Here is a 16,405-nt window from a genome sequence, read left to right on the forward strand (position 1 = left end):
GTGGGAGCACACTCTTGGCTTTCCACTCAGGGATCACTCCTGGTGAGCTGGGAACCATACGGGATGCTGGATCACTGCGTGCAAGGCATTGCCCTACCCGCTGTATTATCACTCCGGCTCCTTGGTGAGGGGTTGTAATTGCTGAGTTTAGACATATTTAGTTGCGGTACCAGAGAGTCCCAGAGAGTTGGGCTAGAGCTATAGCACAGCGGGTAGGGCCTTGCACACGGCCCACCTGGGTTTGATTCCTCCATCCCTCTCAGAGAGCCTGGCAAGCTACCCGTGGCTTATTCGATATGCCCAAAACAGTAAGAGCAAATTGATGAACAATGGGACAACAATGCTACGGACAGTGCTACCGGACAGTCAACAAATACAGTGCTGCTAGGATTGTATGCAACTTGTGTGTGGTTTAAGGCTTCAGACTTAATTAGCCACATCCCTGGACCCCTCTGTCTTTTTTCCTCTAAGATATTTCGGCTTGGTATAGAATTTTCAGATGGACTTTTTCTCCCAGTGTTTTCTACTCTGTGCTCAGGGATATTGGTCTAAGTAAGTGGTAAGGTGTTCTTGTCACTCTCCCTTGGTTGCTTTTCAGCTTTTCTCTATTGCTGGTGTTAAGAAGTTCAGATATTAGGTATATAGTAGTTGTTATTGTTGTTGTTGTTGTTGTTGTTTTGGCTTCTTCGGTTGCACCTGGTGATGCTCAGGGGTTACTCCTGGCTCTGCACTCAGGAATTAGTCCTGGCAGTGCTTGGGGGACCATATGGGATACCAGAACATTGAACCCAGTGATTGGGCTGCTTGCAAAGTAGGTGCCCTACCCCCTGTATATCCTTCTGGCCCCAGTTACTTTTTTTTTTTTTTAATGTTTCTTATTCTGGAGGTTTGTGGACTCCTTGGTAATGTACGTTTAGAGTACTCGCCACATTTGGGAAATTTTTGCTTTTATGTCTTCAGATATTTTTCTGTTCCCACTTTTCTTTCCTTTTTTACCTTCATTTCAGTTACATATATTTCAGACCACATAAAATTGTTTTAATCGCTTGTTGATATTGTGTACATTTCAAGTTTTTCTTACAGCGTCTCTTTTTGTTTAATTTGCATTGCTTTGTTTTGAAGGTCCTTATTTTTCTGTAATATTTAATTTGTTCTTAATTCCACTTTTTTATATAAAATGGTTCCACATTATTTTTGCCCTAATGCATTGTAATTTTCATTTGAATCTTTTAAAATATTTTGTTTCTCCTTAATATGATTTTTGAGTTTTTTTTTTTTATTGTTTGCATCCCTTGTATCTTGATTGGTATTAGGTAGTACGAAGTTTGCTTTGTTGGTTTATGTGCATTATCTTTTTAATACAATTTTTTTGTTTTAAGGCCACACCTGACGGTGCTCAGGGCTTCCTCTTGGCTCTGCAATCAGGGATCATTCCTGGTGGGCCCGAGGGACCAAATGGGATGCCAGGGATCGAACCTGGGTTGGCTGGGTGCGAGGCAATCACTCTACCTGCTGTCATATTGCTCTGGCTCCTTTTGTCCTTTTTGGCTTTCTGGGTCCACCTAGTGGTACTCGGACCTGAATGGGATTCGGGGGATTCAGCTCATAGTCACCTGCTCTGCAAAGCAAATGCCCTACCTGCTGTACTTTCACTTTGCCTCTGACCCTTATTATCTTTTATTTTTTTAATTTTTTATTAGTGAAACACCATGTGGTACAGTTGTAGACTTACAAACTTTCGTGCTTGCGTTTCACTTATACAGTGATCGACTACCCATCCCTCCACCAGTGCCCATTCTCCACCACCAGTGATCCCAGTATCCCTCCCACCACCACCACCCCATCCACCCCTGCCACCCCGCCTCTGTGGCAGGGCATTCCCTTTTGCTCTCTCTCTCCTTTTGGGTGTTGTGGTTTGCAGTAGAGGTATTAAGTGGCCATTGTGTTTGGTCTACTTTCAGCCCACATCTCCCATCCCGAGCGGATCCTCTAGACCCCCTTTACTTGGTGTTCCCTTCTCTATTTGGACTGCCCTTTCCCCCAGCATATGAGGCCGGCTTCCAAGCCATGGAGCAAACCTCCTGGTACTTATCTCGACTATTCTTGGGTGTTAGTCTCCCATTCTGTTACTTTATATTCCGCAGATGAGTGCAATCTTTCTTTGTCTGTCTCTCCTCTCCTCTCCTCTCCTCTCCTCTCCTCTCCTCTCCTCTCCTCTCCTCTCCTCTCCTCTCCTCTCCTCTCCTCTCCTCTCCTCTCCTCTCCTCTCCTCTCCTCTCCTCTCCTCTCCTCTCCTCTCCTCTCCTCTCCTCTCCTCTCCTCTCCTCTCCTCTCCTCTCCTCTCCTCTCCTCTCCTCTCCTCCCCTCCCCTCCCCTCCCCTCCCCTCCCCTCCCCTCCCCTCCCCTCCCCTCCCCTCCCCTCCCCTCCCCTCCCCTCCCCTCCCCTCCCCTCCCCTCCTTTCCTTTTTGGGTCACACCCTGAGATGCACAGGGGTTACACCTGGCTCTGCACTCAGGAATTACCCCTGGCGGTCCCTCGGGGGACCTTATGGGATGCTAGGGATCAAACCAGGTTGGCCACGTACAAGGCAAACGCCCTACCCGCTGTGCTATCGCTCCAGCCCCTGTCCCTCTCTTTCTGATTCATTTCACTTAGCATGATACTTTCCATGTTGATCCACTTGTATGCAAATTTCATGACTTCATCTTTTCTAACAGCTGCATAGTATTCCACTGTGTAGATGTACCAAAGTTTTTTTAACCAGTCATCTGTTCTTGGGCACTTGGGTTTTTTCCAGATTCTGGCTATTGTAAACAGTGCTGCAATGAACATACAAGTGCAGGTGTCATTTCGACTATACTTTTTTGCATCTCCGGGATATATTCCCAGAAGTGGTATTGCTGAGACCCTTATTATCTTAAATTAAGTATTTTTGAACATGTGAGTGCAGTTAAGCCAATTGGAAATAGTTTGATCATTTGAAGCTTAGTTTTGTACTTCACTATGTGGAAAAATAGCATTTTGGTTTCAACTAATTTTTCCCCCACTACTGAGGGAATGAATATTCTTCTGAGGAGTCCTCATACTCTTGGTATTAAGGTTTTGCCAGTTTAACTTGTTAGAACAGTAACTCTTGGAACTGTTTGAGCCTTAAAGATTTTCCACTGTTTATTTCAGGTGGTTCTAGAGGGATTTTTTTTTTTTTTAACCTTCATGCACTCATTATTACTCATTTGAGTAGTCATGGGGGACCTTGCACATTTCTCTGGAGTGCTCACTCTGCGACGCTTCCTTTTCTGTTCTGTGCATTCTAATTGCTTTGCCCTATCCAAATGCTCAGCCCCTTCCCTCCTCCACCCAGTGATTGGACTTCCCTGCCTTTGGTGTTGTCTGGATTCTCCAGGCAGTAAACTGGGTCAGTCTACACATTATTTAATTTCTCCTCTTAGGATCACTGTCCTGTTAGTATTGTAGTCACGTGTGTAAAAAAAATTTCATACAGTTTATTATTGTGGCAGAGTAAATTGGCATCCTATATTGCTTTTGTCAGAAGCAAAATGCCTTAATATTTATTGTTCTGGTTTTGTAATAATTTAAGTTTCCTTAAGTAGAATGCTTTTGGTAATAGCTGTCAATTTATCTTTACTCCAGGAATGCCCTATAGACTTAAGTTTGGGTTGTATTTGAAGTGTAGAATTGTGTTTTTCAACCATTATTACGCCTGTGGGCTGCCACCAGCATACCAGTCAATGGACCAATAGGCAGTTTGCCAGTGGTTTTCAACCTTTCTGCACCTGAGAACCCGATGAGTATACAGACGAGATTGGGCGCGTTCAGGGTGGTATGGTCGTAGACTCAATGATTATACAGAAAGGAGTAAGGAATAATTGGAGTAAATGGATTCTCAAATCAGTTGAGACATATTATCAGTGTCCTCAGCACTTTTGAAGGCATTTATGGTTAATGCATGTTTTAATCCAGGGCATTATGCTTTTATTCCACTTATGCAGTATCATATTCGTGTATTTTATTTAGTTTGCACAACAAATTTGATTTGTGAATCAAATGTACATATGGAAATCTAGAGTAAAGAAAGTCAAAGTCTTTAGTTCTTCTCAAAACTAGTACGGTGTGAATGAATTCTGTGAGTAATTATTAAGCAATGTAGGTGTAGTCACTGAACTTAGTGATTTTTCTTATGAAAATGTTTTGAGAGGTGTCATGAAATATTTAAAAATTATAATATCTAAATAACAATTTTATGGAGTACGTACGTAAGTTGATTCAATATATATTTTAATATATTTTTAGTAAGTGCTGATTTGGTAAGTATATATTTTTAGTAAGTGCTGATTCTGTTGATGGCTTTTTAGATTTTCAATCTTCTGTAACCTTGTATATATTAATTTATACAATGAATATGTTTATTTGCAAGACTTATTCTTAGAATTGTTCTATTAAAGGGGAGTAAACGCACACATCCAATGTGCACATATATTTGTATGCATGCATTTATATTTTTGGTTAGATATCAAGTTATTTTTCATTAATGTTTTGTTTGAAAATCTTTTTTTGAGAAATTTGATAATTATATAGCTACCGTCTGTTAGTTCGTGCATGAACTGTGGATGCTCCTTACCACTCCTACCAAAATGATTATTCCTTCCCAGTCTGTTTTGTGTTAGTGGAGGTATTGATTAAACATGTGTACTGTGGACTCTGGCAATAGCTTAAAGAACTGGAGTGTATGTATACTAGAACCCCATGTATTGCCCCCTGCTCTGCATGGTCCCCATAGCACTGCAGGGGGTTGTACACGGGGTTCTAGTATACAAAGCATATGCTCCCATTCTTTAAATGACTTTAGAAGGCAGCTGGGTGTGTCCTAAAATCAAAAAGAAAAAAAAAAACCCAAAAACTTGTGGATCCTATAGGTAGCTTGACTTTACATTTTAGTTTGGCTTTGGGCTAACCATTGTGTTTCAGTTTTCCTGTTTGCAATGGGAGAATAATAGTACTTTGGTTAATAATTGCTGTTGACTAAAGTAATATTTACTTAAATATGTAGCACTGTAGCACTGTCATCCCGTTGCTCATCGATTTGCTTGAGCGGGTACCAGTAACATCTCCATGGTGAGACTTGTTACTGTTTTTGGCATATTGAATACGCCATGGGTAGCTTGCCAAGCTCTGCTGTGTGGGCAGGATACTCTTGGTAGTTTGCCAGGCTCTCCGAGAGGGACGGACGAATCAAACCTGGGTCGGCTGCATGCAAGGAAAATGCCCTACCTGCTGAGCTATTGCTCCAGCCCTTAAATATGAATTACTTGATATACTGAATAAACTTAAATATGAATGTTAGTAAATAGATTTGTACATAAAAATCAGTAAAATGAATAATTGCTTAAACAACACTTAATGTCTTTTGCCCAGAGGCTCCCAAGTTTTTTGACTTTTTACTGCCTTTTTAGAACAGAAATACCCTGGAAGTTTGCCTTGTTTAGTATGTTGATACCAGCATGTACTGTTGGCTCACACAAATTGTGGTGCTGGTATCAGTGTGTTAATGGATGAAATATAGAGCCCCAAATTGCACTCCCTTGGGTTGGTTCATCAGCCTTGAGGGGTGGTATTGCTCACAATGGGAAAAACTGATTAAGCACATAATAGTTGGTACTTGAGTTATCTCTTATTCCTGAATATTGACTTTATCATGATTGTATGGACATTTTGTATGGACACAGTAAGAGATAATATTAAGCTTAAAGGGTGGCTCTTCCTGGAGACATCTTGCTACCTGGAGACATCTTGCTAAATATCCCAGACTACAGTCCTCAGGCTAGGTTATCTTTCCTAACCCTAGCAGTGTCCCTATTCAGTAACTTCTTTAACTTAAATTATACTTCTTATGGCGCTTAGCCTGTCCATTTTCGATGCCATTGTAGCTTGCGGCTTCCCCTGGTTCCATCCTTGGCCCTTGGAGGGACCCTCTTTTTGGAGTGTTAGGAACTAAATGCAATTGAATTTAGTTGCATTTAGTAAATACGATGGATGCCCATGAACAGATATTTCTCAGAGTCAATTTAGTCCCCAAACATAGTATTAACTGTCTTCTTGTGTCTATACGAAAAGGGCATTGCTCTAAAGTAAACTATGCAGAGGACATAAAGGAAAGAGAAAAGCATTATTTCACTTACATATACAAACTCAAGAGTCCTCAGAAGGATTTGACAAGTCACAGGGTCTGATTTGGGGATAAAAGTTATTAACAGATAGGGGAAGAAGAGCACAAAGGAGAGGTTAATGATAAACACAGAGGATTGGGAGTGCCTGATGGAATTGGATGTGCCTCAGAAGCACTGTGATAGGGTAACTCAAGAAATGTAAGCTCCCTTGAGGGGTGGGGGGAAGGAGGGAGAAAGGACAAACTGTTATCCAACAGACTACAAAGTTCATTTTGTAAAAACTATCTCTTTGAGAGATAGCTCCTCAGGTAGGGCACTTGATTTGCTCATTACCAGGTCACCCTAGATACTCCCCTGAGCCCTGCCAGGAGTGATCCTTGAGCCATCCTTGAGTACCACAGGGTGTGGTCCAGAGACTAAAATGAAAAGAAACAAACTGGAATACTCAGTACTGTTAAAATGAGAACTTTCCCCCAAATTAATCTACAGATGTGTGCTTTTTAATTCAAGGGAAAGGGCAATTACAGATCTCAAATCATACTGAACCATATAGATTATTAGAGTATAAGAAAATAATGGTGAATGTTTATCAGGTTAGAAGCTTGGTTATTTTTAAATTCTTTACTCCAGAGGGGGAAGGAGTATTTGGTCTTGAGAAAACGGATAACCTTTTATGTACACAAGTCTGTGAACAGATTGATAGTTTATGAAAGAAGTAGTCAAATAACTGAAGTAAGCACTTCTGGTACAAGATTATATTGGTTCAGGTTTTGATTTGGTTTTGGGTCATACTCAGTGGTGCTCAGGGCTTACTCCTGACTTTGCATTCATGGATCACTCCTGGTGGTGCTCAGGGGACCACATGGGTTGTCAGAGATCGAACCCAGGCACGTCACGTCATATGCAAAAGCAAGTGTCTAATCCATTGTATTATCTATCCAACCCTTATATTGGTTTAGTTTTTTTGCTGGTAAGATTGTCCAAAGCTGGGGCTGGAATGATAGTACAGCGGGTAGGGCGTTTGCCTTGTTCGAGACCGACCCGGGTTTGATTCCCAGCATCCCATATGGTCCTCCAAGCACCACCAGGAGTGATTTCTGAGCCCAGGGTCAGGAGTCAGCCCTGAGCATCGCGGGGTGTGACCCAAAAAGCAAAAAAGAAAGATTGTCCAAAGCTTAAATTGCGCTTTCCATTAGTTGTGAGGAACTTTACTCATAGGAAATTAAAATTTGCCAAATTATGTTCTTTTGGTAATTAACAGTTGTAAAAACCAGTTACTCTTCAGTAGAAGCATTATGCTTAAAGTGCTCAATAAAATGTTATGTAGATATTAAATTTGATATAAATATGCTTTGACATGGTAAGCAGTTACATATTAACTGAAGGGAATAATAAAACAGTGCACAAAATTGGTACTCTGTGTGTGTGCGGGTGTGTGTGTGTGTTAAAGCACTGTTTTTGGTTGTGAGCCTTCACTGTGGTAGCTTATTTTTGGATTGTTCATTGCTTAGTTAATAAATGGAACTACCAATTACATGTTAAAAGTTCCCAAAACAAAAGCAGTCTTTTAAATAAAGTTTATTTGTAAATGCAGTGTCTTTTCTGCCATGCATTCAACTTGGGGTGCTTGCTTCATATTTGGTGTTTTAGAAATGTATATAAGGCAAATAAGTGCATGTTTTGCTATAAAAGATAATTAGTTAAAGCTACATATATTGTTGTGTATTCACAAGTCACTTTGCTCCAATTCTATCTCATACTTATCCTCCCAATTTAAATTACTTAAAGATTGATTAATACTTAATCGGCATGCTTAATTGAATAAAGACATGATACGAATAATATATTTGAATATATTTGCACAGTGTTACATTTAGTAAGACATACAAAGAGCTATTTGGAAATTATGTTGCTTGTTTTGATACAACAGTTTTAAAAAATTAATGGCTTAAATATTTTGTATATATGTGCTGTATTTTTACTAATGTAAATTTTGGCTGCATTCATCAGTAATTGTAGATTTGACACTAGCTTCATTTGCTTGTTTGAACTGCATTTGGACTTTTTTGTCAGTTTTACTAAAGGGAGAAAATTAAATGGATACAATTCAGGAGAATTATATGACAATATAATTAGAACTAGTAGGCTAAGACATTTAACATTTTCCAGATATGTACAACATTTAATCTGAACTGCTGTATTGTCATTATTATGTATGGGCAGTAGTGTTTTCCTGCCACAGGTGACTTGAATAAGGAAACTTTTGGCTCTCCACTCCGGAATTACCCCTGGCAGACTCCAGGTTGTGAGGGATCTAATATGGGTTATTGGTGAACTAATATAGTCAGTGGCGTGTAAGGCAAGCTCCCTACCTGCTGCACTATCTTTCTGGCCCCAAGGAAACTTTTCTTTTTTGGAGGTGTGGGGGATTGTTGTTTTATTTATTTGAGGTTATTGCTGATTTGTTTTGAATGTGCCTTTTAAAAATAGTAATCAGGGTGGGTTGTTTGTTTGCTTGTTTGTTTTAATGTGGTTTAATGTAAGGTTTGAAGACTTGGAGAGAAAGTAAATTACTGAGTCTAAATCTTGGTGGAAGCAGGGACTGGCAATCTCATATGTTGCTTTACTGACATGGCATGCTTTTCTGACATGCCATGTTGTTTTTTAGCATTTCCATTGATCCAAAGAGGCTAAGTAATAAGTAATAAGTAATTAGTCCAGAGAAACAATCAGGTTTGAGAATAATATGCCTAATTTTATTACACTGCTTTTGTTGTGGCATTATAAGGCATGTATAATAGTTGAAAATTAGAAGGAGGAAGATGTGTAAGTTCTTGTATCTTCTCTGAAATGATAGCTATGGGTCATAGCTATCTGGATTTCTTTGTTTCTTCCCTTCATCTCTTCATTAAGCTGCTGTGGATTTTGGAGCAGAGGGGCAGAGATAGGGGTGAAGTGCTTATTTTTTTGTTTCTTCAAAGAGAAAAAGGATGGCCCTATTTTCAAGGACTCCATACAGTAAGTCCTCACCGAACTTTGTCAAAAGGTTCTTAGGAACTGGCTTCTTTGGTGAGGAAGGATGGGATTTGGGCCATACCTGGTGGTGTTCCAGAATTACACCCACTCTCTGATCTAAGGAGGTAAAGGATTTGTACAAAGAAAACTACAAATTGCTACTTCAGGAAATAAAAGAGGACATGAGGAAATGGAAAGATATTCCCTGCTCATGGATTGGGAGAATTAACATTGTCAAAATGGCAATACTCCCCAAAGCATTGTACAAATTCAATGCAATCCCTAAGGATACCCATGACATTCTTCAAAGAAATGGAGCAAACACTCCTGAAATTTATATGGAACAATAAGGCCCCACGAATATCTAAAGCAATTCTTGAGAAAAAGAAAATGGGAGGAATCAGCCTCCCCAACCTCAAACTCTACTACAAAGTGGTAATAATTAAAACAGCTTGGTACTGGAACAAAGACAGCAACAGATCAATGGAACAGGTTGAATATACTGACCCCCCCCCGCCCCCAAATATATGATCATCTTATCTTTCCACATGGTTCCCAAGCACTGCCAAAGTAATTCCTGAGTGTAGAATCAGGAGTAATCCCTGAGCATCGCCTGGTGTGACGCGAAGGAAGGAAGGAAGTTAAGCTGATTCCGAGGTACTTGATTTTTTGAGGCACGATTGTGAATGGGATTGCTTTTTTTCATGTTACTTTCTTCTCTCATTTGCGTATAGGAAAGCCATGGACTTTCGGGTATTGATTTTATAGCCTGCAACTTTACTATACAAATCTGTTGTTTCTAGGAGTTTCTTGGTAGAGGTTTTAGGGTTCTCTAAGTATAGTATCATATCATCTGTGAGTAGTGAGAGCTTCTGGCCTCACATGCTAGAGGAAAAGGCAGCTCAGATGGAAAAGGGAACACCAAGTAAAGTATGTTGGGAGGACCCATTCAGGTTGAAAGATGTGTGCCAAAAGTAGACTATTACCTGAACATGATGGCCACTCAATACCTCTGTTGCAAACTACAACACCCAAAAGGAGAGAGGGAGCAAAAGGAATTCCCCGCCACAGAGGCGGGATGGGGTGGGGGTGGTGGATGCTGGGACCATTGGTGGTGGAAAATGGGCACTGGTGGAGGGATGGGTACTCGATCATTGTATGACTGAAATGCAAGCACGAAAGTTTGTAAGCCTGTAATTGTACCTCACAGTGATTCACTAATAAAAAATAATAATAATTTAAAAATTTAGATTTAGGTAGTTTAAACAATTTCTTATTCATAAGTATATTTGTTTGAGAAGCACAGGGAGAAGGCTTTGTTGAATGTCGATAAAATTTTTTTTGTTTTGGTGATCTTTCTGGGAAGGATGTAGACTGGTGATAGTTATTTTAGGGCTTGCAGAGTTGAGCAGGTCAGATTTAAAGGATTTCTCCCCAGTTCACCTGAAATTTGAAGTGAATACACTGACCATGAAATTCAGGCAAGAGACATGCATTCACATATGGACATGCTTTTTATGTAGGTATTGTTGTCTGTGATGGATCTTCTGAAACTTTTTCCACTCACAATGATTTTTAACCTGAGAGCTTTTTTAGAAAATAAAGAGAAAACCACATAAACAGACATAGAACATTTAATATAAACAAAATGTTAAACTGAAAACTTCTAACATTCTTTTAGTAAGGTAGGTATAGACAAACCTTTCTTAATCTAGTAGAGGACTGTTAGGCACTATGAGTAAATGCCATACTCAGTGCCAAGTGCTGAGAAGTTTCTCTTATGTTGTTTTGTTTTTGGAGCCTGGCAATGCTCATGGTTTACTTCTGACTCTGCACTTAGGAATCACTCCTGGCCATACTCGGGGGACCATATGGGACCTTTAGATCGAACCCGGATTGGCCATAAGCAAGGCAAGCGTTTTGACCACTTGTACTATCTTCCCAACCCCTGTCTCATTTTAAAAATAAGTTTCTTTAATGCCTGCAAAACTGGATTCAAGTTTATGAATTTCCCTAAGCTCTTTCATGTATTATTCAAATTTGAATGATAATCTAACTGGATCGAGTATTCTTGTTGCAGTGTTCATTTCATTAAGTTTTTGTACTATATCCCTCCATTTTCTTCTTGCTTGTAGAGTCTCATTCATAGATTTGTGAATCTTACGAACTTCAGTTTGTATGTAAGTTTCTTTTTTTGGTCTTGCTGCTTTCAATATAATATCTCTTGTCAGAGTGTCTTGGAGCTTTTCTATCTCAATCTATTTTTCTTAGACCCTTCAGGCCTTTGATTTGGGTGCCTCTGTTCCTCAACTGGACTGGAGTGATATAGCACAGCGGGTAGGCGTTTGTCTTGCACGTGGCTGACCCAGGTTTGATTCCTCCATCCCTCTCGGAGAACCTGGCAAGCTACCAAGAGCATCCTGCCCGCACGGCAGAGCTTGGCAAGCTACCTGTGGCATATTCGATACAGTGGAGACATTACTGGTGCCTGCTCGAGCAAATCGATGAACAATGGGCCAACAGTGCTACAGTTACTCAACTATAAAATTCTTATCTATGATTTCTTTAAATATTGGCTCTTCATTGAATTCACCTTTCTGTTCTTGTGGACTTTGGTGATTCTTAACATTTTTTCTTTTGAACTTATCCCATAGTTCTCTGTTGTGCTGTGGTCATTTATTAAAAAAAAAAAATTAATGGGGCCGGAGTGATAGCACAGTGGGTAGGGCGTTTGCCTTGCACGCGCCCGACCCGGGTTCGGTCCCCGGCATCCCACATGATCCCCCAAGCACCGCCAGGAGTAATTCCTGAGTGCAGAGCCAGGAGTAACCCCTGAGCATCGCTGGGTGTGACCCAAAAAGCAAAAAAAAAAAAAAAAAAAAAAATTAAGAATTTTTCTATCTTCTGTTATTTAGAAGTTTCCTGCATCTCATCTTGGAGCAATTATTCTGGCCCCCGGTATACATTTTAGACGTGATCGTTTGCTTTATGGGTAATGAAAGATAGGCAATATGTGATTTTCGGTAGTGACATCAAGATACAGGGATAATAGGAAGTATAGGACATTGCTCTCATTGTATCATGAAGAAAATTGAGTTTTGTTTTTGGGCAGCACTCGGCAGTGCTCAGCGGTTACTCTTGACTCTGCACTTAGGAATCATCCCAGTGCTCTCGGAGACCATAATGGGATGCTGGGGATCGAATTCACCTCAGCCACATAAAAGGCTGGGGGGAGGCGTGGAGGGCTGGAATGGAGGGAAATTGGGGACATTGGTGATCGGAAATGTACACTGGTGGAGGGATGGGTGTTGGAACACTATCACTGAAACCTGGACCATGATCCTATTTGTAATTCTGTATCTCACAGTGATTCAGTTTTTTAAAAGACGAAGAACAAACCAGTGGGACTGGAGTGATAGATAGTACAGTAGGTAGGGCTCTTGTCTTACACACAGCTGGCTCTAGTTCGATCCCCAGCATCCCATATGGTCCCCTGAGTACAGAGCTAGGAGTAAGCCATGAGCATGGCCAGCTGTGGCCCCAAAACTAAAGATAAATGAAGTGTCTTAAAGAGATTTAAAAATGAAACAATATGTTAATGAGTACTTTATTTGTAATGCCATTATTTTAAATAGTCACTTATTTAATGTAAAATTAAGAATTTTTTATACTGAAGTTCAGTAATTTTATAACTTAGTGTTATCAAAAAGTACTGAAGTAAATTGTATTTTTGTACTCCAACTGGCAGAATTACATGTAACTTAAATAGTGTCTTGAAATTTCATGCCTACAAATTATAGCAATTTATGAGACTTTAGTGTGGTATTCAGACTTTTTTAATTGTAGGGCAGCAGAATGATTTTCAACTGATTGTGACTTGGTATGTTTGCATTTAGATAGCTAAGAGTAGAGCTTATGAAAGAACTGAAGGTAGTCCTTTTATAAATCATTGGCTTTAAGGATCGCTGAATCATACTAGATTTTGTCTTGTTTAAGACATCTTTTAAAATTTTTGAGTATATATTTTGAGTAAGTACACTGGTGTAGGGATAGATGTTGGAACAGTCTTAAGACTGAAACCCAGTCATGGAATAACTAGATTTTATGGTAGTTCCATTTTTAGTTAGTTAAGAATTCTCCGTCCTATTTTTTTATAGAGACTAATGCAATTCATAGTTCCATTATGGTGGGAGTTCTTAGGTTTGGTGGAGTCTGTATTTTGTCATGTCAAATACTGGTGAAAGCGTATACATCTTTGCTTTCTTCTTGATCCTACAGATACAGGGTTTGGATTTTTTGCACTGATTCTAATGTTAACTTTGGGTTCATTGTATTTTGCATTTACCATAGTAAGAAAGCTCCTTCCTTATATGTCTGTTTAGGACCTCTTAAGCAGTCAGTGCTTAGGGGAGCTCCCACTGTGACTCCCGCCACCTTTTCTTTGACAGAATCACTTTGAGATACATAGTTTCACAGTTTCAAAGTTGTTCATGATTGAGTTTCAGTCATATCCATCCCTTCACCAGTGTACATTTTCTGCCACCAATGTCTGCAGTTTCCCTCCCGCCCCTCTCACCTCAGCCTGCCTCTATGGCAGCGAGGTTTTTCTTTGCCCCCCCCCCTTTTTTTTTCCCTTCTAGCCACTGTTATTTGTAATACTGTTACTTAAGATTGATCATGCATATCATTTTACTTCCTTTCAGCACCTTGTTCTTATCCAGAGTGCTCTCTTCCAGCTATCATTGGCCTTCTCTGACCTAATTGCATTTACCACCACTGTGGGGTGGTAGGGTTTCCCCCTTCCACTCCCTCTTGTTGAAGACCAGTTCTTATGTTCTGTTTCCATTGTCTTTGAGTATTTGTTATCCCATTATGTTTTTTTATATCCCTCATGTGAGAGGAATCTTCTGTATATGTCCCTTACCCACTAACTTCACTCGGCTTGGTACTCTCCAGGTCCCCCCCACGTAGGGGCAGATTGCATGAGTTATCTTTTCTTATGGCCAAATAGTATTTCATTGTTACATGTACTATAGTTTCTTTATTCATCATCTGTTCCTGGGCTCTTGGGTTGTTCCCAAATTTTGTTTATTGTGTTTAGCATGCAAATACCTTTTCTCTATTTTGTTTTTGGGCCCTTGGGGTATATTCCAAGAAGTGGAATTGCTGGATCAAACAGAAGCTCAGTTCCTAGATTTTTAGGAACGTCCATACTGGGAAAACCTTCTCTTTTTATATTCTCTTGGGGGAATGGGTGAGTACTCTGCATTGGGGTTGGGACATGCAAGATGGTAAGATAAAAGGACTGGGGAAGCACAGGATACTTGAAGGGATCATCTTTTGTGTATCCTGGGTACATTCCGATCCATTCTCAGGAGTTTTTTTCCTGGGGTCATTCGTTCTAATCTTACCCTTCATATTTTACTCCTGTCCTGTAGCTATATCAGTCCTACATTATCTCATTTAGTGAGTTATTTCCATTTTATAGATAGGGAATGGCACTTATGCCATAATTGTTAGCTCTTTTTATAAATGTTCAGGTTATGAAGAATGCTGCAATTGAATATGTCTGAGGTAGAGGTGAAATAGATATATTGAATTCTTAGCATTATATCAGGATGGAAGTGGATTTTAGGATTTTTCTTTTTTTTCTTAAGTGCATATATTTTTTATTTCCAGGCTGTTCGCTGCTACGAGTCTCTAATCTTAAAAGCTGAAGGAAAAGTGGAGTCTGATTTCTTTTGTCAATTAGGTCACTTCAACCTCTTATTGGAAGATTATCCAAAAGGTAATTTTTCCCTTGTTAATAACTGTTTGACATATTTGTATTTAAAACAATTGTGTTTGCTTGAATGCTGTCTTTATCATGGTAACAACCATTTTTACTTCTAAGAAATTGAAAAAGAAGAGTGTAGAAAATGGTTTTGGGAAAAGTTTAGGTAGGTAAATCTATGTAAAAATATGAGTAAGCTGATTGTTCAATTAAACTGGTAATTTACCCCATATATATACTATGGTTTTATTTTGCCTTGTGAAAAAAATCCCTGCCCTTTAAGACTAGCATTGTAGAAAGTTAGCCATTTCTGGTTACTTTAAAAAAAAAAAATAACAGAAACTTAGCTGTTTTCTTCTTTGTACTGACTGTGAAACTTCCATTTTAGGAAATATCTGAATGAAGATATCAATCTGTTTCTGTTTTAAAGGCACCTAGCACAGAGAGTGATCACATAGGAGCTTGAACCTTGAGTTAAAGTATTCTTTCATTTGAAAATCTTTTTCTATGAGAAATAAGTTAGCTAAATAATTGAGTCCTTCCACATGGTATCTTCTTCACAGCGTAAACCTGTTGACCCTTGTAATTACTCAGAATATTTTAATCTTTTCATGGTAAAAATCTTATTGTGGAGTGGACAGATGCCTTTATTTACTGTTTTTCACAATTTTTTAATGTGCTGAACAACTAACTAGTAAGTTCTTTCAGGTTTAGAGTTGAAGGATTGTTAGTGTGTAATGTCGGTGCCTTATTATATTACTTATTGCTGGGTCAACTGACAACTTGCCTAAAGAAATTACAAATTTAGTTTGACACAGGTCATACTCTATCGGGTATAGCACTAAGACTTTTCCCCCCAGTCAGTTTTGTTTACAGCTTCATTTCCTTACATAGCTATTATATAAATATCCCCTAGCTTCTGCTTTCTAATCTGCAAAATGGGGGAAAGTAATAGCTAAGTGGTTTGGAAATTGCTGTGTGGAAGTAACTTCATGGAGATCCTAGGTATTACTGGTTATTTAGTACTCTTAAATATTTAAATTTTAATTAAAACTAGTATCTTATTTAAAGGAAGCTGTTGTATGAAAGATTTTTAATGCTGCACCTTTTACTGATAGAACACCACTTTGAGAGCATGTAAACAAGAGACCAGACTTGAAACTTAGGTTTCCACATGGGACTATATGTCCTTACTGCTTAGTTTTGTTGTCATTAATAAGAAGTTTATACCCACACACTCTTAACTATAGCTGTATTTTCCTTTTGTTTTATTGTGTTGTTGGGCCACACCCAGTAGTGCTCAGCAGTAACTCCTGGCTCTGCACTCAGGAATTACTTTCGGTGGTGCTCAGGGGCCCATATGGGATGCCTGGGATCGAATATGGGCTGGCTACATGCAAGGCAAATACCTTGTCTGTTGTACTATCAACT

General features: G+C 39.4%; 1 protein-coding gene across 5 annotated transcripts in view; it reads left to right on the top strand.

The window, feature by feature from the left end:
- Positions 1-16,405, top strand: part of KDM6A (lysine demethylase 6A) — a 155,052-nt gene that overhangs the window by 30,721 nt on the left and 107,926 nt on the right. For all 5 annotated transcript variants that reach the window (XM_055120448.1, XM_055120447.1, XM_055120450.1 and 2 more), the window contains exon 3: positions 14,881-14,989. In XM_055120448.1, coding sequence (XP_054976423.1) covers positions 14,881-14,989 — 109 coding nt within the window. The remainder of the gene's footprint in view (positions 1-14,880; positions 14,990-16,405) is intronic.

Source organism: Sorex araneus, chromosome X, assembly GCF_027595985.1.
Source record: "Sorex araneus isolate mSorAra2 chromosome X, mSorAra2.pri, whole genome shotgun sequence".
NCBI classification, from domain to species: domain Eukaryota; kingdom Metazoa; phylum Chordata; class Mammalia; order Eulipotyphla; family Soricidae; genus Sorex; species Sorex araneus.